Below are 24,832 nucleotides of genomic sequence, written 5' to 3' on the forward strand. Positions count from 1 at the left end.
AGTGGTGCTGGAGCCTTGCAAACCTCAGCACCATCCTGCAGTGTGCTGGGTGCTCCCAGCTTCCCTGATGGGGCTGTTGTGGAGGTGCTGGGAGTGCCCGTGGGGCTTGGTGCCACAGCAGGGCTTTCTGCAGACACTGGAAGGGGTTATGGCTGTGCTGGCTGGAGCCCATGGAAACCTGCTGCTCTGAGCCTTCCTTATTCTCAGAGGAGGTTATCTGAGCTGGCTTAGATGCAAGAAAAGTTGTAGGAGAGACTGGGGAGCTCTCAGCCCTCTGAGATCTGTGGGGTTGAATAGGGGACCAGGACAATTGCACTTAGCTCTCATGGTGGATTTTCCTTGTGGTGTGCGGCGTGTCTCCTCTCAAGGCGTTCACCCAAAAAATCCCAAGCTTGAAATTCTTCTTACTTACATATCACTTGTCACTTTTGTGTCAGTAAGAACTTCCCTGCAGGGCCTGTAGTAATGTTTCATTTGCTACTTCGGTCAATTGCAGATTTTCTTTTTCTGCTTTCTAAATAACCACTGCTTTGCTCTACAGCATCCCTGCGCTGGTGAGGCCTGGGTGGGAAAGGAGCTCCTGAAGCTCTTGGGCAGCACAGTGAAAAACCAGGGATGAAGGGCAGAGCGAAGATGGACACCCACCCTTCTCTCAGGGGGAGATGTAAACTGGACCATGAGCAAGGAAACAATGATCTTCAGTGCAATTAACCCTGTCGTTGCTTGGAAGGTAATTATATATACAAACACACACATGTAAGCAGTGAAGTTCCTTTATGTGTGTTCTTCCTGCATCATGTTAAATGTGCTAAATGCCTCTAGACATGCTAGTTCCCTGACCCATAACTTCTTGCCCTCATCTTTGTGCTTGAACGATTGTCACATCTCCAGAAGTTGTGACCACGCAGTCACTGTCTTCATGATTTGTAACGCAGACTAAACCATGCCGCAGATAACAGCTAATAATGCAGCGCTTTGTTCTGTCTCTACATGTATGCACAGTGCTGTTAACATTTACAGTGTGAATGGTGCTCTAAAATGCGATAGAGAAGGGATCATTGTGGCTTGAATCAAACAGGGATTTGTGCTGCTGGGTAACTGAGCCTCTGCAATCTGCCAATTAAGGCATTACTCTTTAAAATAATGTTTCTGTTTTTTAAGTTATTTTATGTCCAACTCCTGGGCGTGGCAAAGTGACCACAGAACTGAGCGTGACGATTCTAAAAGCTGTTCTTCTGTGGTACTTCAGCATAAGGATCTCATCGTGCTTTTGATCATCAGTCATCGATACCATCACCAAAGTAAGGGAAGACAAAGGAGACATTGAGTGTAGATGCCTGGCTCCAGCACCATGAGGATCATCATCCTGGAAACAAAAGTCAAAGCATAACATCAGGCTAGGAAAACCCAAAAGGATTCACGAGTATCCCTGTGCTCTGGGGAAGGTCCTGGTTTGGAATCCTGACAGTGGGCTGCTTTTGGGGTCACTAACTTGAATGGGAGAAGGGAGGTTAGCAGTCAGGGCAGGTATAAACCTTAATGAAGTAGTAAAAATTTAAGTAAGCTGCCACTGAAATTGGGGAGGGAGGAGGCAAGCAGCACTCTGGAGAATTGTGCCAAAAATCAACAGTGCTGGGAAGTGTGCCACCTCCCGCAGCAAGCCTTATTCCTTATTTCCAGTGCGAAAGGACTGGCCCAGTTAACAAAACTGAGGGGTCAGGTGAAGGGTCAAGGATATACATAGCTTCTCAGTCTTAGCTAGAGAGTACTGAAAAAGGTTTTCTTTTATTTTTAACAAGGAATTGAGGCAAACCAAACTCCTAAATTGGCTAAAAGCACAAGCACCAGCAAACTCTCAAGCCCAAGGAGCGTTCCCACTCTCACTTTGGACACGCTGTTGTGCTTGGAGCTGCATCTTGGTCTGTCCGCTCTGTTACCTGCGAGGAAGATGAGAGGAGATGGTGCTATTGTCTCCTGGAGACAGCTTCCCCTCAGATGCCATCCATGCCTGTGGGCTTTGTTCCTGTGATTCCCGCTCTCTTCTCGGTGCTCCCAGATCTCTCCACGGCACGCGCCAGGCGAGTGGCTTGGCAAAGAAGGAGCTGTAAGTAGCTGGCATGTCCTGGGCACGTATGGACGGGTGTGACTGCTGCGGAGCAAAAGCAGGAGGAGAAGCCAATTAGCCCAAGACAGACGGCAGGCTTGCAGCAGCTATAGTTACAGTAATACGCTCTCTGTGGGGGAGAATAACTGATTGCCCAAGGCACAAACAACAGATATAGGGACCTGGAAGGAAATAGATGTGGAGATTGTTTCTGCTGGAAGTAGGACACCACAGACTAATAGCATCGCGCACTGGTATTTCCATTCAAAAAGAAACCACCTTCCAAAAACAATTACCACACCTGTGGTGTCTGTGAAACCCAGGAAGACTCAGTAGCAAAAAAAAATTATTGGAGGTTAACAAATGTAAGCTGGGAGCTGAAGAGATTTTGTGGATTGGGAGCAGGGACCCCAGTCCTGCTTGCTTTTCATTTCAGGGAGATCTGACCCCCAGGCAGAGGCTCACTTATGTCACTGCTGCTCAGTGTAGAGACCTGGCTCCTGGGTTGTCTCGCCCACCCCTGCAGACCTGCTGGAAGCCAGGAGGAATGACTGCAAGGAGAAAAGAATTTAGCTGAAGAAGGCAAAAGAGGAATTGAGGGGGTGGAAAATTGTGAGTGATTGCTAGAGGTGCAACTTGGGGAACAAAAGGTACTGTTCTGCTCTAAGATTGATATATATATATATCTCATGTTATCTATATGTAAAAGTCATGAATGCTCAGTGGAGGGAGCACTCTATCATGTTGAAGGTTTCTCTAAGGCTCTTTGCTGCAATCACATGGAAAAAATCTGTCTGATAAGAACATACCCAGAACATATTTCCAGGCTGACACAGCTGCACTGGAGAAGGGGAAGTTGTTGGTGTCTACTCTGGAATTGTACTCACAACTAACAAAAGGTCCAAGCTCAAGGATGTGATCTCTCAGGAGGCCGTCAGTACAATAGGTCAATACATGCCTTTTGGTTTACAACACGGAATTCATGCAGATTCATTGTAGTAGATTAATGTATTATCAGGATCACTTTTTTTTTTTTGGCCATATACAATGCTTCATCTGTGCCTAGCTCAATAAAAATCCTTCAGAGCAAGAAAGATGTTAGTGTGATATATAGTCACATAATAAAATAGACCTTGAACGTTGCTGCTCGAGGGCAATTCCAAGAAACCTCTCATGTCACTCGTGGTTTCTGACAGTCGAGATGCCCATTGTAGTCTCCTGGGGTTTAAAGAAATGCATTAGTGTACCCAAGTGTCTGGTGCTTTGAGACCTGAGTTGTGGGTGGTTTTCCATCTTCCCTCCCCCTGTAATGCTGGTTTTTACTTTCACAAGCAGTGGGAGTACTGCTGGGACTGGGGGTCAGCTGTCAGAGGGGAGCCTCCAAAATCACCAATGCAAGGCACTTGCAGGTTAATTAGGCTTAAAGTCCCCTGGCAGGTACCTCGGTCCCTGTGCATGGATGCCCATGCTTAGCACGCACCACAGCACTGGTCTTGCCGTGGGCGACTGTCAGTCCGAGCCTGCGGAGACGGGGCTGTGAGATGCCATGAGCTGACATGGTGGCTCAGCGCTGATGTGTGGGGACAGGGCTGGTTCCCCACCTCCCGCTCCCGCTGTCACTCTGGCTCCTGCTTTACCTGACTGGTCTCACTTAACTGGCAGAAAGCTTCCCCAGTGGAGAAGTGGCTCATTCCTGCCATGTTAGCAATGATTGCTTCACAGAGGTGCAGTAACCCCTGCAGCCACCACAAGGATGGGGGCAGGAAAATGGAGGTGGGGAGATGCTGTGCTCAGACAAATTAGGGAGCTGATCCAGCCAAAAGCTAGCTCTAAAAAGAAAAAAGATTGTTAATTTTCACACAAACCTGCTTAATCCATCTGACTGTGACCCACTCAGAGGTAACACTGGTGCGAGGAAAAGCTGGGAAGAGCAGCTGGGGCTGATCTGAGCTGATGCTATTGCAGCTTCCCTCTTCCTCCTGCTTGGCTGTGGCTGGGATGGCCCCCACCCCTGCACCAGCACCGGTGGTTATTCAATCCCAGAGTGAGCTAAACTAGGTAGAAACTGCTCACTTTCTCCCCCCCCCCCCCCAAGCTGGATTAGTTTTCTGCTGACTTTGCTCCCTGAGCGAGTTAGCTGTGGGATGCAGGTTTGTGACTGAGCAAGGGAAAATGTGTTAATGTGTGGTCAAGGCTGGGCTCACTGGTGGGAGTGTGGGACTGCGGCGGCCGCAGCTTTCATCTGTGGGAAGTATGTGTAAACGCAGCCTTGGAGAGGCACGGAGGAGTGTGGGCTGGAGACCCGTGGGCTAAGCTCTGCACCCATGGGGATCAGCAGGCAGGTTTCTGTTGGTTTAAATGGCAGTATTACTGGACCCCTACACAGCTCCAATTGACTTGGCTCCCTCGGAGGTGAGACAACTGAGTTGCCTAAAAAAATAAATCAAAGCAGGCAGGCAAATACAGTGTGATTGCAAAGGGATGCAGCCTATTATCTATGGGCAGGAGGATGTGGAAGTTGGGTTTTTTTGTTTGTTTGCTTGCTTATTTTCCCCTTCGGTGGTATTCTTTTACAGTTTGGATGCGCAATCCTAGCAAAACTGGGCTGGAAGATGTCCATGGCTGTTCCTCCTGCCCTGCTCTGCTCCCACACTCGGGGCTCAAACACAACGAGAGTATCCTGATGAATGCGACATAAGCCAGAAAAAGGGGAGACAAGTCCATGACCTGGTGCATTGATCGCTGCCTGCCCGAGGCCTCAGTTCCAGACCTGTGGTGTGTGTGGTATTTCATGTGTGACAGAGCTTTGTAATGGCTCGATTCTGTCCTCATCAGAAAATGACAGTCTGAGCATCGTTACTTTCTGTGGTTCTGGAAAGGCAGCGAAAGAAATTGCTTCCAGTCCCAAATATACTGATCCTCTAAGGCAGTGTCCTACAAATCTAGTTACAGGTTCTTCTGTATTAGCTGTAAGTGCTGGAACAGTTTTTAAATGTGAACAATGGCGATGTAGAAGGATAAAACCAAAATATGTGCTCCCGTGGCTTTGTACAGTGTAGAATTAAGAAGCATAATCGAAATAATACTAGTGCTTTTATAGGGCTCTATGCATATGGCGTAAATGACAGCTAATTAAACTTTATATCCTGCCTACAAGATAAGCATGTAATTAGCATTACATCCTTTTTTATAATTAGGAGACCTCATGCAAAAAAATGTGGCTCGCAAACCATATTTGAAGGCAGTGACTCAGCCTGAATTAGGCTGTGGTGTGAAGATTGAGAAAATTGTGCTTTAGACCTGCCAGAGAGTAAAAAAAGCAGAGACAAAAGGTTGAGCTGGCATCAGGTTGCTGTGCCTGGACCCATCCGCTCAAAAACATAGGTGGATTAACTTTTTAACCTCGGGCCCGGGCTGGATCCCGTTCTGTCAGCCCTACGCGAAGCCCAAGCTTTGTGCAAGACCATCCATCTTCCCCAGTTTGCAAAAAAGCATAAAGCTGGCACCGGCCCCGCATCGTGTTTCATGGCTGACTTGACAGGAATGCTGCCCCGTCGCCGTGCTTGATCTGGAACGCGCTCGCTGTGCGGCACACAGGCTCGTGTTTGCCGAGCGGCAGCCGCCCCGCATCCTCCTCGCCAGCCTGAATGGCTGAGCAGGGGAGAAAGGGGGAATTCCAGTCATCCGGGGATTATCCACAAATGTGTCTGTTTGTCACAGTCTGGGGTGAGAGGCCATCGCCAGCTCGTACGTGCGTGTCTCTGCCTGGGGGGTGGCTCGCCCTGGACTTGGTGCCATCGTTTATGGTAAGAATGGATTTTCTCAAATCCATGGGGCTGGTACTAACAGATTCTCCTGTTTTATTGATGATTAGCCACTGTCCACCTTATGGCAGGCAGAGCCAAAACCATGAGGAGGATTGATTGTTTCGTGGGCTGCACTTTGCTCCTGCAAACACCCGGCCGAGGGAAGGAGGTGACGAGGCAGCTGCTGTGCTCGGGCCAAATTCCTGGCGTGTTCCTGAAGGAAATGGGATGCAGGCAGACGTGGACGGGTTTGTGCACGGCTCCACAGCACTGTCCTGCTGGTCTCCATCTCCTGTGCTGGGCTGGGGACGGGCTGGGGACAGGGACCCGCAGTCCCTCCGTGGTGCCAGGCTGCTGCCCGCTGCTGCTGCCGCCTCATGCCCAGCCGTTTCGAGGGATTAAGGGTTTATTTTCTCAACTCACGCCATTAAACCCGGAGGAATAATCTCCGACACAGATGTTTGATGGGAGGGAAAAAGCTGCAACACGGAGAGGCTCAATCAGCCGGGCACTGCCCAGGCAGTGGATGAGTCCCTCCTGCGGGCCGGGATGCGGGTTTCCACCGGGAAGGTCCACGGGGAGAGACGCGGGGGCCGCCCGGGCGAGGCCCTCGAGTGACCCCTCGAGTCTCCCGGTGAGGCCGGTGCGGGCGGGGCCGAGCGGGGCTTGGCCCGGGGCTCCTTCAGGCCGCACCGGGCGGGCTCCCACTCGGGCGCCGCTGGCCCCGCCCCCCGTGCCCCGCCCCCGCGGACGCGGCGCCTGATTGGCCGAGCGTGCGGCGCGGGCGTGTCCGGGGCGCGGCGGCGGCGCGGCGGGGCGGGCGCGCGCGGGCCCGGGGCGGGCGGCGGCTCCGCCCCCCCCCCCCCCCGCCGCCCTCAGCGCTCCGCCCGCCCGCCCCGCTCCGCCCGGCCCGGCCCGGCCCGGCCCGGCCCCGCTCCGCTCCGCTCCGCACACACCGCCCGTCCCCGCAGCCGCGGGCCCGCGCCTCGGCTTAAAAACCCCCCACTTTTATTTTTTTTAAATTTTTTTTTTGGCGGGGGTTGGGGGGGGGGGGGTCGGTGCAGCATGGGGCTGCCGGCGCTGGAGTTCAGCGAGTGCTGCCTGGACAGCCCCCAGTTCCGGGAGCGGCTCCGCTCCCACGAGGCCGAGCTGGAGAAGACCAACAAGTTCATCAAGGAGCTCATCAAGGACGGGAAGTCGCTGGTCGCCGCCCTCAAGAGTAAGTGAGGGACCGGGGGGGGCCCGCCGGGCCCCGCCACCTCCGGCCGCCCCCCGGCCCGGCCCGCGGCGGTCCGCCTGCCCGCGCTCCCCCCTGGCCCGTCCTTGCCCTTCCTAGGTGCGTGGCCTCCTGGTCCTGCTCCATCATGGACCACCTGCTCCCACCCGTGTCCCCCAGCCCTTTGTGGTCTGGCTGGTCCATCAAGACGTGCCTGGTCCTGGTCCACCAGGGCGTGCATGGTCCACCAGGATATGCCTGGTCCTGGTCCCTCTGGATGTGCCTGGTCCTGGTCCACCAGGTCCCAGTCTGTGGCCCTCAGGGGTTGGGTGGTTTGGGGACGGTTTGGCAGGGGTGATGGGTTGGTGCCGTGTCCCCCGCAGTTGTCCTCTGTCCTCTCTCTGCTCAGGGTGGGGGATGCCCAGTGCCCCCTTCCTAGGAGCGACGGCTCCATTCCTGCTCTTCCCCCCACGGGGTCTTTTGGGTTCTTTTCTTTTTGTAAGTTTCTTTGGCCCCAACCACAGCTCGCTTCCCCGGCCAGTGGATTTCCCGTACCGAGCACGCCGGCAGTGTGAGCTGCTACCAAGCTCTCCCTGCCCTGCTCCAGTTGGGCACTGCGGGGTGGTGGGATGGGAGAGGGGCATGTCCACGCACACCTGTGCCGTGGAGCACCCCCGGCATTGCCTGTGATGTGCCGGCCTGGCTCGGGGATGTGGTGGGTTGTTTGGGGAGCTGAGGCTCTGGCCGAGCCACCACCCTGTCCCATCCCAGGGGGCTGATTCCTGCTCCCTGCCCAGCCGACCTCACACCCAGCCCCATGCATGCGGTTCCCCTGTGCCGGAGCAGCAGACTGTAACGTCTGGATTACAGGGACCCCCATTGTACCAATTCTTGGCATTTTGGGTTAGAAAACCCTCAAAGCCGACAGCTGTCGGTGTGTGTATGGTTCTGCAGGTCTGAGCTGTCTGTCTGCGGTGCGTTTCCTTGTCTCGCTGAAGGCTGCCTGTGCCTGGCCCTGCCTGGAGCCTTCATTTTATCGCAGAACAAATCCTTCAGCCTCATTCTTCACTGAAAATATATTTTAGGAATCAGCTGGCAGGTCCCAGGGGTGTTTGTCTCTGGGCTTGCTCAGCGGGCACCTTCAGCGGGTTGCTGGGCAGGTGCTGGCTGAGAAGGCTGTGCCCTCGCCCCGGTCACACTGTATGGCAGGTATTTTTGGGTGTGCTGAGCCACTGCCTGCTCCCGGCTGCTGGTGGGCTCCTCTCCCACCGGCCATGGCCAAGCTGCACGGGCCCTGCACTCCGGGCTGCCTGCGCCTGGGCAGGAAGAATGCTCGCCGGACTCCGGAGATAAGGATGTTTTTATGGCTGAATTGTTTTGTAGCCTCTATTGAATGCGTTCCTGGATTAGACCTTAATTCCTGTGCAGGACTGGGGGTGTGTGTTCTACTGATGCCCAGACTGCGGTCGGTAGGGGCATGAATAATGAGGATTTTGCCGGAGCGTTAATTAACGCTTGAGCACCGGTGCTGTCTGGCCTCGTGGCCATGTTGTGTCCATGTGCGGCCGCGGGCGCGGTGGCACGCTCCCCACCGAGGTGGTCTGCAGGCCCTTTGGGGAAGGTTTGGGGGTGCGTGGGGCAGGGCATTGCATGGGGGGCTGGGTATGAGTGTCCCTTCCCTGGCTGGGATGCTCGGCTGCTCTGTGCATCCTTCTCCTGCGTGTGGCCCCTTCTCCTGCTGTACAAGCAACTTCACTGGCCATGTGGCTGCTGGCGAACCATGGTGCCTCTGACTTCTCCAGCAGAGACCGGGCACAGGACAGAATCTGGCCCAGCCCTTTCCACCTGCATTACCCTCGGTGCGCGACGGGTCTGAGGTCTGGCTGTGTTGTGTGGGCCATCGCAGACCCTCTGTCTGACCAGGTATGGAGGTGCTCCAGCGGTGCAGAGCTGCTGCGCTGCCTCTTGCTGCGTGTTGTTCCCATTTCACTACCACGGGTGTTTGGGATGGCACCGCCAGGCACCGGAGCCAGTGCGGGTGGTACCTGGTGGCCATTCCTGGTGATGACCAGGCACTTGCTTCTCTTACCCAGTATTTCTTTTTCTGCAGTGTCTCCAAGTGGTTCATCTCCTTGTGGCTGGGCAGGATGGCGTTATCTCGCCGCTGACATCGCCTCCACGCGCGTCCCTTGGCTATTGTGGAGGGCGTAGGGATGCGGGGCTGGGCAGGTCCAAGGAGCAGCAAACCCCCAGCTCAGGGCATGCTCTTGGCAGAGCTAGGCGGCCTGAAACCGAAGTTACTTGAAGTCTTGGCAATATCCTCTCTCATTTTCCTTCCTCTTGCATTTTCTGCTGAATGTTTCACATCCTCTTTGTTTTAAGACAGGCGCGAGGGGAACGTAACTCTTTGTGTATCGGTGAGGAGGGAGGTGGAGGGGCAGCTTGGATGGGGTGCAGTTATGCAGTGGGGAGGAAGGTGCAGGAGGGAGGAAGGTGCAGGAGGGAGCAGCACCCCTCCACTGCTCTGGGCAGAAGCGGTCTCCTGTTCCCCACCACCCTGCTTGGCCCTGGCAGCCCTTTGCTGCCGACACCAGTGCAGGAGCAGCGTGCAAGGACGGTGAGGCTGGTGTGAAGGCACGGGAGACAGTCGCTCTCTGGATTTGGTGGAGGGGCTGTTCTGCAGCCGCCCTGCTTTTGCCCTCTGTGAAGGAACGGAAAGAAATGGGAATGATTCACAGCACCTTCTCCTTCATTTTGAAAAAGATAAATTTGGAAGGTTGAAAATACTCCTCATTTGCTGAAGGGCTGGTCTTGCTAAATGTCCTCTGATGCTGAGGGCATCTCTAGAGTGTGTGTGTGTATGTGTATATATATATATATAAAAAAAATACTGTGGGTTTTTTCCCCCCAGTGAGTATCTGTGCCTATTTCTATTGTCTCCCTTTGCTGCTTGGCTGGTATTAGGAGTGACCTGGTTTTCAGCAAAAACGTGTCCCTCTTTCTCCCTTATACACCATACATAAATTATTCAGAAAGTTTTGCAAATGCAAAGACCTCAAGTGAGACATAAATAATGAACTCGAAGCTTGGGTGCCGTGAAACTTGTTCTCCAGCGAAGGAGCCATGGTGACCATCGGTACCAGGGATACAGAAGCTTTTTGCCCTGTGTCCCCTGTGGAGGGGGCAGGCAGGGACCTGCGTCCCAGCCGGTGCCTGGTCCTGCCCGCAGCACCGGCATTGCCCCCAGCCTCTCCGTGTCGGTGGAAGGGGATATCAGTTGCCCAGATGGTGATGCAAAGATGCTTTGCAGCTTGCTTCGGAGCACGAGCAGCGCATGGAACGATGGGGGATGTGGGGGTGCAGGTGGCTGGCAGTCATCACCTCCCTCGCGCCGCTGCGGGGGCTGGGGGAGGCACCCTCCTCCTCTTCCTCCTCATCCTTCTCCTCCTCCCGCAGACCCCAGGTCTCCCTGCGCTGGCAGGGGCTGTGTCCCTGTGGTGCTGGGGCTGCGGAGGGTGCGGGCTGCCACCTCCTTTGGGTGCCAGGGCTGCAGCCCGGTGCTCTGCCACGTTTCTGCTGTTGTTTTGTTTTGCTTCTTCCTCCAACTCCCAAGCACTAATTTGAAGCCACTGAACTCGTCCACGCCCCGGCTGCTGCTGCGCTCGCACATCACAGGCTGCAATTTGTGTGGCGGGCCCTGGCCGGGGCCGGTGGGGGCTCTGTGAACCCCTTCCCCATGAGGGGTGCAGGAGCTGGACCCCTGCCGTGCTGTGCCGTGCCCTGCCCTGGCCAGGCTGTGCCATGCCCCACGCTCCTGTGGGAAGGGCAGAGATGCCTGAGCTCCTGAAGGGCACAGTCAGGCTGGTTTGAGGTTTTGTATCTTTTTTGGCTCTTTTTCGTCTCTGTCACCGCAGAGCTGCCTCAGGTGGCGAGGAGGGACCGAAGGGGGATGCAGAGAAGGGGTGATGCTGGGGTGGACCTGGGTCCTGGGGTGGTGGGAGCTCGTCCGACCCACTGGCTTCTCAGGGTGCATGCTCCATCGTGGCCCGCAGGTCTCGCACCGGCTCTGCCCTCCGCCGGCGTGCCCTGTGCCGGCTGCGGCGATGGTTTCCAGGTGCGCAGCTAGTGTGTGTGGCTGTCGAAGGACACGCGGTCGCCCTTTGGTCTGTGCTGGCGGCACGTGATTTTAATGTGCTGCTGCGTGGGACGATCTGCGTTCACCTGCATAGCACTGGGGTGGTGGATGTGGCCTGTGCTGCCACTGTGGGAAGGACCAGGAGGGCTTTTGCTGCAGCTTTGGGGTTTTTCCTGGGACACGTCCTTCTCTGTGGCTCCCGTGCAGCTAAAAGAGCAAAGCGGGGTGGTTGTGTGGCTCCTGCTGGAGCCGTCTGCGTGCCAGGCTCTGCCTGCAGACTGGGCGCTCTGGGATGTGTGCATGCATGGGTTTGGCTCCACATCTCAGCAGCCTCTTGCAGAAACCGAGCTTCTATGAAGCGTATGTGCCCTCAGCAGTGCCGTACCCGGCGCTGGCACCCACTCTGCAGCTCGCCTGGAAGCGAAAGTGAAACTTTTGTCCAGTGTTTAACCTGAGCAGTTAATTCCCTTTTGATACAAACAAGGCTTAGCCTGGCGATAAGGAAATGTTTCAGACTCCAGACAATCCTTCAGTTGCCTTCAGCCCCAGCTGGCTTTGCTACCATTGCTGCCCATCCCTGCCTGCTCTGTGTGTCCCCTGGTTTGGCATGTCCCCGAGAGAGGCGCCCTGACCCAAGCCAGACCCTGGCTGGAGTGGGCAGAGCTGCCCAGCTCAATGGGCACATAGGTAACATGGTGCCGTACACTGGAAATGTCCTTTTTTGCCTCTCCAGGGTGAAAGCCCTCAGGTGTGTTGGAGGAAAAGCCATGTCTTGGGCTGCTTCATAACCCAGTGCTGTAGGGGGTGACGGGTTCTTGAGTCCCAGTGCTGCAGGCACCCATCAATGCTGGGGAGGAGAAACCTGAAGCCCTCCTTGGATTATTTTCATCCTTTTGCCCTTCTGGTCCCTTAAGAAAGCGGTAACAGGCCAAACCTTCCATCGCCTGTGCACAGAGGAGAAGAGGGATTGAGATGCAGAGGTTTAGGTCTGGCCTTCCCAGGAATGACCCTTATTTTTGCAGGTGCAGACATTAATGGTTAGGGATGTGCTCCCGGCTAGGAGGCAGCTGTACTTCTGCAGACTTGGGTTTGGGGGAAAAGGAGTGTTACGCTTTCTGGAGGGTGCAAAAATAAAAATAACCCCTCCCTGTTGGGTTGCTGTGGCTGCTTGCATTGAGTTCTGCTCTGGTTGTGCCATCAGACATGGTGTTTGGCTGCCACCATCGAGTGCTCGGTGCCGGCCGCCTTTGAGCCATGCTGGCGTGCGAGGGCTGCCAGGTGAGTCACGCCGTGCCGGTGGCACAGCTCCGCATCCTCCCACTGCTGAGGAAACTGCTGCCCCGTGGCGGGGAGGGTGTCCCGGGGCAGCACTGTGTCCCTGCAGGCAGAAACCCCCGTCCCTTCCTGGGCTGTGGGACCGAGCTGTGCCCAGAGAGCTTGCCCTGTGCCCCCAGGGGTGTGGGGGGGGTCTCTGCTGGCGCCAAGCCCAGCAGTGGTGGGGCATGGCCAGGCCCCCCGTGCAGCTGCCGTGGGCTCTCCACCTTGGCTGGGCAAGCAAACCACAGGGCCAATATGGGAGGAAAGCATGTGGTTTTGGGGTTTGGTTGCTAAGTTTAGTTGCCACTGATTTTTCCTGCTTTGTTCTCCCACCGAAGGTGTAATGTGGCTCCCCTGTGTCAGGGTGTATTTTTCCCCTCTGTTTCTTTTGGAGGGCCATAGGAAACGTTTGGTGTGGGGAATACTTTGTGCTATGGGAGGGGTATGTGTTTACAGCTCAGCCAGTCCTGCACCAGCAGGGCCGAAGGCGAAGAGGACTTCTTCCTCCTTTGCATGACCTGTGTGGCTTGTGCAGTCACATATTTAATAGCTTGTCTGGTATTTTATTCAAACGAGGGGTAGTACAAATGATAGTACTCTGCTTTATTTTCAGCACAACTTGAAAGCTCCTCCACTTCCTCTCTGGTGGAAATTAGCAACAGGAGTGTGTTCCTGCTCGGGAGATGCACTGTGTTTCTGATGGTGAGCTGTGGAGGGATGGTTGTGGAGCCAGCGCTGGCTCCAGGGAACTGCACGCTTAGCCCATGTGGCTCAGACTGTAAGAAGGAAAACTTGAGATGTGACAGACACTTGCCCTGCCGACGTGTTGCAGTGGTTCACCCCCCTCTGCTGCCCGTGGCCATGGTCTGTGCAGGAGGCTCTTGATGACATCCCCAGGCAACCATTGCCTATCACCCCAGGGGTCCCCTGGGGCTGCCTGCGGGTCCCCCCAGACACAGCCGTGACCCCTCAGAGCTGGTGTGTTTGGGGACTGATGGGGAGAGCCCAGCTCCTGAGCCGGGCGGTCTCCTCGAGTCCCACACCAGCCACGGAGCTGGTGCCATGGGCAGGCTGTGACCTCACGGCTGACATCTCCAGTGTGACAGAGAGGGAAGCTGGTGAGCAGAAGGGCTTGGGTGTGCAGGAGAGTGTGCGCTCGTGATTACATCTTTTAAATTATGCCAGCAGAAGGTTCATTAACAGGCCTCAGAGATCTCTTTAATTGGGAGCATGCCACAGAGCACCTCTGGGCGCGTGTCCCGATACGCCGGTGGGGTGACGGTGTGTGGAGAAGCTGCTGGCCCTGCGCATGCTGCTGCCCGGCCATGGCACCAGCACCAACTGGGTGTTCAAACTTGGGTTAAACTCAACCCTTTTGGTTTAGTGGGGGATGAATTGGGGAATAGACAGCAGCTTTGCAAGGCAGGGGCTGGGACTGACTGTGCTGCTGAAGGTGGCGTAGCCTCAAGGTGCACACTGTGTCCAGGGAGAAAAACCTGAGCAGGAGGTGGATGGACCTGGAAAGGGGGATGTGGAGGGCCAGGGTGGGATGTCCTGGTGTTCCTCCAGTGCCAGGAGGTGGGTACCTGCTGGGTCCTGATCGTACTTCCAGCATGGAGCAGATTTGCCTGGTTTGGGTCAAGAGGTCATTTTTCCAAGGCTGCAGATGTGCCAGCACAGCCGCGTCTCATGTCTCCATTTGTTCCTGCAGCGGTGTGTGTGGTGTGTGTGGTGTTACCTGCGTGCCCTGGTGGCAACTCGCAATGACGTTTAAAATGCGTGCGAGGAAATGCCGTTCCCATGGTTGCTGGTTGCTGCCAGGAGGGTGGGAGGCAGCAGTGCTGGGGCCCTGCCGCGTGTCCCCATGCTTTCTGCAGGTTGGCTCTGGTGGCGATTCCCTGGCTGATCCCAGAGCCTGCAGCCGGGCTGGGCCAGGGCGAGTGGGGTCGGCCCTTGCAGTGCTGCCGGCCCCCTCCACGGCTGGCAGAGGGGAACCATTGACCCCTCTGCTCTCACCCTTCCCTGCGGGCACCCTGAAATCACCCCGTGCTTCTCCCTGACACCCAGGGAGAAATACCACGGCCAGAGCAGTGCCCAGGTCCACAACCGGGCTCTGCACAGCACAGGGCAGGGATGCTCCGGGGGTTTGCATCCCTCCACCCAAGCCAGGGGCAGCACCGGCGGCAGGGCAAAGCAAACCCTGCCCGTGCTGCGGCGGTTCTGGTTCAGGGCATTTTGGGCAGCCCTTCCACAATGCCCAGCAGCAGGGCAGCTGGAGGACGGACTTTGCCGGGTATCTGTCGCTGTGCTTGGGATTTTTTTGATCTGTCAGTTTGAAGCAGAGCCAAAGGATCCGTGTTCAGATGCGGCGTGATGAGTAGCTGTAGCGTGACGGGGGTGGGCGGGGAGGGGAGGCAAAGCGAGGGGGAGCTTGGTACCAAAACCCGCACAGCTTGTTCGCTCCTTGCCGTGATTCATCCCTCCCCCGGGCACACAAGCGGCTGTCACCAAGTCCGTCCGAGACGAGGCTGTTTTCCCTGTTTTCCTGGCGTGCTCCCATCCGTCGTGGCGAAGGTGCTTCCACCTGCTCCTCTCCATTGCCCCGTTCAAGCTCCTGGTGGCCCTGGGCCTGCAGCTGCACTCTCCTCATGAGGTGTGCTCATTAGGGCATTGCCCTGCCTCTTAATAGCAAGGATGGTCTCAAGTGTGGCTTGGAGGAACTGGGAATTGTGCTTCTCTGCTGCTGCTCCTGCCTGCTGGTGGCAGCCTGGGGGTCATGGCATGTCCGGGATGCTGAATGTGTGCTGGGGAGAGTCGGTGGCCGCGGGATGCTCTGTGGAGCAGGAACCGTGGTGCGGAGGGGGAAGGGGATGTCTCTGTGGTGATGCCAAGCTGGTTTCTAGCTGTAGTTTGTGGGAAGTACACCAGCCTCCGGACCATCTGGCTCCTGCACGTGGAGTGGCGGGCGCAGCCGTGCTGTGTGGGGGCCAGGGCTGCCTGCGCCAGCACGGGGGCGAGGAGCTGGTGAAGGACCCGGGTGCCAGCCCAGCTAGGCAATTCTTTTTTTTATTCCCAAAAGGCAAAAATCATAGAAACATGGAATCCTAGAATGGTTTGGGTTGGAAGGGACCTTAAAGCTCACCCAGTGCCAACCCCCGCCCTGGGCAGGGACACCTCCCACCAGACCAGGTTGCTCCAAGCCCCATCCAACCTGGCCTTGAACCCCTCCAGGGATGGGGCAGCCACAGCTTCTCTGGGCAACCTGGGCCAGGGGCTCACCACCCTCACAGCAAAAAATTTCTTCCTGAGATCTCAAGTAAATCTCCCCTCTTTCAGTTTAAAACCGTTCCCCCTCCTCCTATGGCTCCCCTCCCTGCTCCAGAGTCCCTCCCCAGCTTTCCTGGAGCCCCTTGAGGGACTGGAAGGGGCTCCAAGGTCTCCCCGGAGCCTTCTCTTCTCCAGGCTGAACGCCCCCAGCTCTCCCAGCCTGTCCTCACAGCAGAGGGGCTCCAGCCCTCCCAGCATCTCCGGGGCCTCCTCTGGCCCCGCTCCAACAGCTCCGTGTCCTTCTGCTGTTGGTGCCCCAGAGCTGGAGGCAGCACTGCAGGGGGGTCTCCCCAGAGCGGAGCAGAGGGGCAGAATCCCCCCCTCGCCCTGCTGCCCACGCTGCTGGGGATGCAGCCCAGGCTGCGGGGGGTTTCTGGGCTGCCAGCGCATGTTGCTGGCTCATGTTGAGCTGCTCATCCACCAACACCCCCAAGTCCTTCTCCTCAGGGCTGCTCTCCAGCCATTCTCCACCCAGCCTGGATTTGCGCTGGGCATTGCCCTGACCCACGTGCAGGGCCTTGCACTTGCCCTTGTTGAATTTCATGAGGTTCACACAGGCCACCTCTCAAGCCTGCTCCTGGGCTACAGCATAAAAGAATCTATTTTAGAAAGATAGGACTGTTTATCTAGAGACAGGCCATAAGTAGCTCATAAAATAAGAAAAGAAGACTTTTCTTTTTCCCCAGGGTTTGCCCAGTCTCCCAGCAGGTTGCCATGCCATGCCGCCCGTCCTGCCGTACCAGCTCCAGGTCTGGCACCTGCAGCACTGCCTTGCAGGATTGACATTGTGTGTGGTGTTGTGATTGTAACCTGCGTTTGGTTGCCATTATCCCGGTGCCCTCAATATGCTGCGTGTGGTGAGCACGTGTGTGCGTGTGTGCGCACCCACCTGCTTTTTTCTTCTCAGCAGCTTCTAATCCTGCATCAGTAGCTTGATGAGGGAGGTGTAAAGGGCTCTCTGCACGGGCCGAGTGACCTGTGAAATAAGCTGGCATGTGCCTTTTTAATAATACAGCCTGGTAGAACGTCCCTTTCCTGTTTTTTTTTTTTTTAGTTTTTCTAGCTGAAACAGCATCTGTCCACAACGATGCCCTCGCTGAGTGCTGGTTGCTTAGCAATGTTTTACAAAAAAACCCCATTGCAGAGCAGAGTGGTTCGGTGGTTCTCCCTTGCTTTTCCCTGCATGGCTGGGGGCAGCAGCAGCTCTGCCTTCGCTTGCAGGGTTTGGGGGAGGCCCTGCCCCAGCTCTGTCCCTGGGGGAGCGGTGGGGTCCCCCGGGAGCCCTGGGCTCCACTCCTTCCACGCGGGGAGGCTGGCACTGCCGTGAGGAGCGGGGCTCTGCTCCGGGGCAGGAGTGAAGGTGGCCTGCAGGGAGCCGGGAAGCATTTCCCGGTATTGAATTCCCAGTCCTTTCAGTGTCGGTGGCTACGAAGGCTGGGAGAAGTGCAGGTTAAAGGCAGCGATGGGCTCTGGGCCATGCATCCCGTTTCTCACCCTGCGTGCCTCCCCAGGCTCTGCTGGAGATTTTAATTTATTATTTTTTTTTCCTGCCAAAGCAGGAAAAATTGACTCACTTGCCGGTGATGTTCCCGTGAGCACGGTGGGATTTTTCCTGTTCTTACAGCCGAGGTGGAGGAGACAAAAGGATTTCCGCAGCCTCCTTGGGAGGAGAAGGAAGCAGGCTGCTGCAAAACTGCTTGTCGAGGGTCTGGGAGATGACCCCGCTTTCCTGCCCCGGCTGCGGGCTCGCCGGCCCCTCGGGATGCCACCCTCACACGGGGGTGGTTGCCAAGCCAAGGAGGGGACAGACAAGGCTTTGCCCCACGCCATCGGCAGCATGCGCCATGGCCTGCCGATGATGTGCTGGAGAGGACTCCTGTCCTGCCCGCGGGGATGGGGTGCAGGTCCCCTCCCTACGTGAGACCCATCATCCCCCAGGGCGCCCCGGTGCTTTGGCGCCTGCCCCTTGAGAAATCAAGCCGGCTCCGTTCCGGGTTGGCTATTAACTAATTAGATGTAATAACAAGCTAATCCAAATGCGTGGCTAGTGCCTAAGGCAATCTGCTCCCGCCTTGGTGTGTGGTGTCTGGCCAGGGGCTCTGCCAATGTCCACCCCCCATGCTGGGACCCCCTGCCTGGAGGGGGTGAGACCCCTGCCCGGCCTTCTGCTCCCCTACTGGTCGTTGCCTCGGTCAGGAGCAAATTTCTTCTGGATTAGCGTCCTCTAAATCGATTAGCTGTCTCGGGTAGGGCACTTTATTCTAATGAAATGTGATTCCAGGCTCCAGTCGATGAATTATTGTGGCAATGAGGGTAAAGTAATCTGCCACCTTTCTGTGGCTCGTTGCAGGTTTTGGAGAGGAGAGAAAAGGAAAAGACTCGGAGGAGAAATTATAATTATCAGGACAGCGCATTACGCTATCATGGACTTGCCTGCGCTCCCCAGTAAGGGAGCTGGGGGAAGAATGGGGAGCTGTGAGTAAAACATGGTATTTCCATCCTGCCCGGCATGATGGAGAGGCACTTTACTTGTAGGCGTAAGGCTGGATGCGTTCTCACGACCTGCCTGGAGCAGCGGCAGTGGGGCAAATGCATTATGTGAATTCCTTGTTGCCTGGAAGAAATTGGGAATATCTTTCATGGTTTCAGGCTTACAGCTAAGCGAATGCGGAGCAGCGGGACAGCGGCTCTCCGCAGGTGTGCAATCGCTCCGTGCGGCAGTGTGTTCCCAAATGCCTCGCCCTGGCTGGGATACGGGGATTTTCACTGCTGCTTCCTCACAACACTCTTTGCTCTGCAGTCGGCTGCCTTTGGCAATGCCAGCCAGGGCAGTAGTTTTCCATTTCACTACTGCATCCCTGAAGTTTTCCAGGCACTTAAGCCATTGCCCGCGTTTGCTGTTTTGACGCATCCCTCCTCTGTGTTTGAGTGTTGGATATTTACGTTCGATTTTATTCGGAGACCGTGTCTGCTCCCACCTGAGCTCCCTCCCCACAGGCTCTGCCGGCTCAGCCCTCGCTGGCCACTGCAGCGGGGATGGGCTGGGGGGTTCTGCCATGAAACAACACCAGGATGTGAACAAAAATAAACACGGGGAAAAGCGCCAGACATGGCAGTTGGGTGGGGAAGTGGAGAAATCTCGTTTTGTTTTGTTTTGCTGCTAAGCGCACGACACGCTCTGGTTGCTCGTGGCCGGTGCGGGAGAGTGGGGTTGGCACCCTGAGGATGCCGACTTTCCTGGTGCCACAGTGTGAGCTGCTGCCCCTTCCCCAGGTGTGAACCGTGGGCAGTGATACTCTGGGGGGCTGTGGGGGCACTGGGATCTTGCCATGTTGATGCAAAGCACCAGGAAGCCACCCAGGCGGTGTGTGCGGGGGGGTCCGTGCCGTGCTGGTGGGTGGGAGGGAGGGCAGCCGTGGTGATCCAGCATCCCGATTCCCGACATGGTGACAGTCAGCCTGGAAGCCACCTGCCAGGGTGTCGGTACCCAGCTTTGGGTTCATTATCTTCAAAGACCATCCCGGGAGTTTCGTGGTGGCTGTCAGCCGCTGCTGGGAGGGCTCTGCTCTGAGCCCCAGCGCTCCGTGCTGGGAGCAAGGACCCGCTTTAGGATGTGCCTTCCTGCAGCTGCCGACATTTGTCTTCTCAGTGTCTCCAAAACCAGGAAGCCTTTCCGGGGGTCATTTGCATCATTCATGGGTTTTATGTTCTCCTCCCTTGTCCACGCCACAGGTAGAGATGGCTTGCGGTGCTCTACCAACCCAGCACCTGCACATTGCTCTCACTGCCTGCTCGTCAGTTTCTCGGGTTGTTTTATTTTCTATCATTTTCCTTCCTCTTCGCTTCTGAAAAATCCTGTTTGGTCAAGTAGGGAAAATAGTCCAAACTTTCTGTATAGGGCAGGACAGGACAGACGGGAGCCTCCCCACATCCTCCTTGCCCAGAGGGACGGAGAAGTTGTTGAGCCCATTCGGTTGTTCACATCCCCGGCACCGCAGTGAGGGTCCCTTTGGCAATGGTGAGGACTGCTTCGGTAACTGCTTCGTTAACCCAGCCCTGCTGCTTTGGCCAGGTACTCTCTTGCCAGCAGCACAGGGAAGAGGGGAACGGGCAGAGCTGTTCTGGGTTTCTGAAGCGCCTCAGCCACCGTGTGATAAAGATCTGAGTCACCAAAGTCACTGTTCGGGTTTCGCTGTGATAGGAAGTGATGGGCAAGCGCTAAGAAAAGCTGAACAGGAAGGATGGAGAGAGGTGGTGAGGCCCCTGCTCAGAGCAACTGCGGCAAAGCAGGCTCTGCACTGGGCTAAAATGTCCAGAAACTCAGACAGATCAGGGCTGGATCTGGGTCAGAGAAGCGGGGGCAGAAGGGCGAGGTTGCCCTTCAGCTTAACCATCAGCTTCCTCAAACCAGGAGGCGGCCGCAGGAAATAGAAGAGTGGCTGGAGCAGCGTGAGTCAAAGGAAGGAGCTCCTCTCCTCCCGCGCTGCTGGCGCCCCGCGCACCGCTGTGGGATGTCACGCCGGGCTGAGCGGTGCCAGCGGGACACCCGGCAGCACGACTGCCAGCTGCCCCCACGGGCTGCCTTCGAGTTGCTTACCAAAACACGCATTTCAGGTGTGGACCATTTCTAGCACGGGTGATGGGAGGAGCAGGCAGGAGCCTGTGAAGCCTCATGCATCCGCGACCAGATGTTTCTGAGAGTCCCACACAGCTCTTATCTCCCTAAAGACGTTTTTCCTGATTTTGAAGTTTTCTGTGAAGTGGCATATTGGCACCAGGGTGAGCCGGTGCCCAGGGCCGCAGCTGGGGAGGGGGGGCTGAGGGCAGGTTGCTGCCTTCCCTGCGAGGGGTCGCTGGGAGAAGAGGGTCTGCTTTTTCCCCGGCCTCTCCAAAGCAAGCAAGAGCCCCAGCCCACAAGCCAGGTAGGGGCTTTCTTCTTGCTTTCTCTTTATTTTTTTAAAGCTGCTCTGTCCTTCCTTGGCACGACCTGCCTGGCGATACACAGGGCAAGTCCAGCACTGCCAGCAAACCCTCCTTTTCCCCGCAGCTGCGCTGCTCCCCTTCACCTTCAACCGGGGCTGCTGTGGGTGAGGATCGCCTTGTGTCCCTGGGATGCAAAACCTCATCCATTTTCCTGGAAATCCAGACAGCCTTCCAGGAGACCCAGCGGTCCCTCCTGCTTTGTTTCCCATGGATCTTGAGTACCTTTCATCAGGCATCTCAGGAAGCTTTGCAAAAACATCCTGGCCTGGCAAGGCTCCCCGGGGAACTCCAAACTTTATTGATTTGGGGGTGGCAAGATGACGTGGCCAGGCAGGGCGCTGGGCTGGTGGGCAGCGGGGGGATAATTTTAGCCGTGCAGCCGGGCAGTCCTTCCACAGGCTGAGTGTGTTTTTCACAAAGCACAGAACTTTTATCTCTTAAAATACCATGGAAATAATTCGTGTCTTTGCCGTGTTACCCAAATCTGATCTGCTATTTGAGCCCAGTCAATGGTCCCATTCATCCTACAATGGGTTCTCTGTCCCTCTGGCAAACATTTTGCCGTATGAAGCCACGTTGAGTGTGTGAAGTGAGGCATACGGTGATGCCTTGGCTGGGCAGCAGTGCAGTGTGCTCCCTGGTCGCAGCAAAAGGCTGAGCAGAAGCTGTGGCACCTCCTGGGTCTTCAATCTTGGGGCCATCTCAGACAGATTGTTCTGTTTTTCTTGTGCTTTAGCACATCTGAGCAGTTTTGGGTTTTTCCCTTGAAGCGTGGTTCATAGGGTACATGTATTTGTAAAATTTCCGCAGTGAAATGAAGTTTTGGGATTTTGGGAGGCAGGATTTGGCCTCCCTGTACGTTCCAGTGAGAAGAGGCTTGGTGCTGTGTTTCGGCTGGAGGCCGCGCGTGTGGTAAAGGCACTGAAATGGGGTCTGAGGGTGCTGCAGGGCAACGGAAACGACGCTGTCCCCACATCAGGGCGAGTGCAGGGACTGCGCCCCTTGCACTGGTCCTTGGGGTCACCTCCCACTTGGTGTGGCACCTTCAAACCTCGATCTCCAGCATGTACTGAGCCAGAGCAGCCGTTCCCCGGGCTTTGGTGCACAAACACGATGGCAGAAGCTGCTGCCGGAGGTGGGGTTGTCTCCGCTCATCTGGTTTTATATATTTAGTCAAATGATGAATCAGAGGGGGAACCTGCCAGCAGCTGCAGTCCTGTCCTAAACCACTGATTAACTCCAACCGCCCGGTGGAGAAGTTATTTAATAAACAAGTCATTGCTAATTATGTATGAAAGCAGCTTGGGGATTGTGCTGGGTCCAGAGGACCGCGGTGTCTCGCAGGAGCGGGGCTTTTGCTGGCTTCCGCTGGGAAGCGCAAAGAGAGAGGATTTAAACCTCTTGGAACAAATCAAGCATTTAATGACGCTGCCCCAGTGCTTCGTGCTGACCCCAGTGGTGCATGGGCTGGGTCCGTGTGGGGGCTAAAATTTGATGCTGGTGGCTGTGACTGCTTGTTGCTGGGTTCCTGTGTGAGCTGTGGGGCCGTGGTTTGGTCAAAGCATCCCACGCTCAGCGGCGAGGTGAGTGCTCATGTGCATCCATGGGCCAGATCCAGTTGGCCATTCCCAGCTCCAGCCCTAACCATCCGCCCATCCCTGGGCATTCCCAAGCACCGCGGGATGTTGCATGAGCCCATGGCGGCTTTGCTCCGGCGTCGTGCCCGAAGCCCCAGGTCACCAGGTTGTTGCCAGCACCGAGGGCTCGCCGCGGGGTCAGACACCATATTGCCGCTTTCTAAGCACCCTTGTCAGGCCGTAATCCGGCTGTTTTGGCTGCTGATTAGCGTGGCTGTTCCCAGGATTACCCGTCCCGCCTGGCCGCTGCCCGCCGCGGGGTGCTCCGTGCCGGCTGCCGTGTCCCGGGGAGGTGCAGGGCTGTGGAGGTGCCACCGGGGTGGCCGAGCGGGCTGTGCTGGGACCCGCAGTCCCTGCAGCCAGGGGGGGTCTCTGTGGGTGACCCCCCCAGATCTGCCTTCTCTGGGCTCCTGCATCTGGGCTCTTTCACAGGACATCCCTGCTGCGCATCCAGGGCACAGATGCTGTAAGGAGGGCTGGAGGCTTTTTCTTAAAAAATAGGCAGAAGATGGATCATGAAGTAGCTGCAGATCTTTTTTAAGAAGCTTTAAGAAACTTGTCAGACCCAGGAGCGGGGAGCTGGTGGCTTCTGTCCTCGTGGCTGTCAGTGGGAGGGTGGTCACCTCCCCAGCGAGGGGGCTGGGACCCCGCCTGGGGTGGTGGGGCTGCGGGGAGGGGACAGGCAGTGCCACCGTTGGCAGCCGGGCAGGGAGGCCCTTGAGGAGGGCTCCTGCCCTGCCGGGGACCCCCCTGTCCCTCTCCGGGGGCTTGCGGGGGATGCGCAGCCTGAGCCTGCTGTTCCCTGCTGTTCCCTGCCGCGGGGGAAGGAAGGGGCAGGAGTCTCGGTTCCTGTTGTCCAATTGAGCATTAAATATAGGCTGTTAAGCAATATTCTTTGCAGGAAGTGTAGAAATACTGTTCTGTGTGAGCGCAGCCTCTGTCAGACACCGAGAGCCCTGGAAGTTGCCTTGCGGCATGCAACTGGCCTCATCAGCATCCTTTGCTTTCCCCCTTTCAGCAGCATTAACCCTCCACTCCCAGGCTCGTCAGCAGGTTTGTCTTTAACGTGAGCCGGCCGCAGTGTCCTGCTGCTCCTGCCTCTGCCCCGTAGCACCGCTGAGCCAGCGCTAGTTTTGTTTTTTCCAGCTTAAATAGCAAGCTGGCTGCAAAGTCAGCTTTGGGGAGAGTCCCCACTTTCGGAGGCAGCAGTGTAACTTTTTCCCTGGCCGACCTTATCTTTCAAACACATACTGCTGGGCCAGGGGACCGCGCTCCCGGCGGGCAGTGGGACTGGGCAGGAGGGGACATCTGTCTTCTTGGTGTCTCCTTTTGATGTTGTATGGTTCCCCGCTGTGTCCTGTGGATGCGTTTCCCAGCTGTCCATCCCAGCCAGGAAAAGCACGCAGGTGGAGGAGTTGCGATATCTTCTCAGCCCCTTAGAAATTTTGATTTAAGGGAAAAGCTCCCTGGCTTTCAGGTTTCAGCGCACGTTACGTCTGTGGTCCCTTTGGGAAGGCCTGAAAATGTTTTCAACACTGAGCGCCAAGAGAGGGGGTGATAGGGGTGTTGCACAGAGGTGAGATGTCCAGCTGAAACATAAAACAGGGGAAAGAACTGGAAGCTGGTGATCAGGAGAGAGTGGCTTGTGCTAGGACTGTGGTGGCAGTGACTTCCCCAAAGTGGCCGAAGCTCTGCATGCTGAGTCACGCGGACCGGGGACACGTTAGATCTGGGGCCTGTGCCCCAGGGAGCAGGGCTGCCCTGTCCCACGGCGACGTGCCCCTGGAGGAGACCTGCACCCGGGGCTGCCCCTCCGCAGCACCGGCTGCTGACCTGGCTGGGACAGGGTCGTCCCTGTTGTGCTCGGTGTGCTGTATGCATTGAGGAGTGTTGTGAAATCACAACCTCTTCCTTCTATAAACGGCCTTTTTTCAATAGTTCCAGATTCCTTTGGAAGGGGACTTTTATGTAAAAAACCAACCACTTCAGTCTCCTTGCAGTAACAGCAGCCACTTCCCAGAAAGAAGATTTGACTCTCAATAGCTGAGGAGGAGGAGGAGGGGTGCTGGGGTGATCCCAGAGGACAGGCAGCAGGAGTGTGACATTATCCCTTGGGGCAGGGCGGCCGCGGGATGGAGTAACGTGGGCTTCATCCGGGTTTGGAGGGACCCCGGTGCCTGGAGGTGTGAGGCTGGGCTGGGACCTCAGCCAGCAATTACCTGGCTCCCTGGCTGGTGGAGGGAGGAGGAGAGATGTGGGGTACCAGAGGAGAGGTGGGCTGACCCCTGAGCTGGGCACGAGGGAGGA

At 56.4% G+C, this 24,832-nt stretch overlaps 1 protein-coding gene across 2 annotated transcripts in view; it reads left to right on the plus strand.

The window, feature by feature from the left end:
* The first annotated feature begins 6,834 nt into the window (after positions 1-6,834).
* ARHGAP26 (Rho GTPase activating protein 26) overlaps positions 6,835-24,832 on the plus strand; it is a 149,189-nt gene continuing 131,191 nt past the window's right edge. Inside the window, exon 1 of one of the 2 annotated variants that reach the window (XM_054217059.1) lies at positions 6,835-7,129. In XM_054217059.1, coding sequence (XP_054073034.1) covers positions 6,976-7,129 — 154 coding nt within the window. In that variant the 5' untranslated portion in view covers positions 6,835-6,975. The remainder of the gene's footprint in view (positions 7,130-24,832) is intronic. The other variant, XM_054217060.1, reaches the window with a different exon arrangement.

This window comes from Rissa tridactyla, chromosome 11, assembly GCF_028500815.1.
Source record: "Rissa tridactyla isolate bRisTri1 chromosome 11, bRisTri1.patW.cur.20221130, whole genome shotgun sequence".
Classification (NCBI taxonomy): domain Eukaryota; kingdom Metazoa; phylum Chordata; class Aves; order Charadriiformes; family Laridae; genus Rissa; species Rissa tridactyla.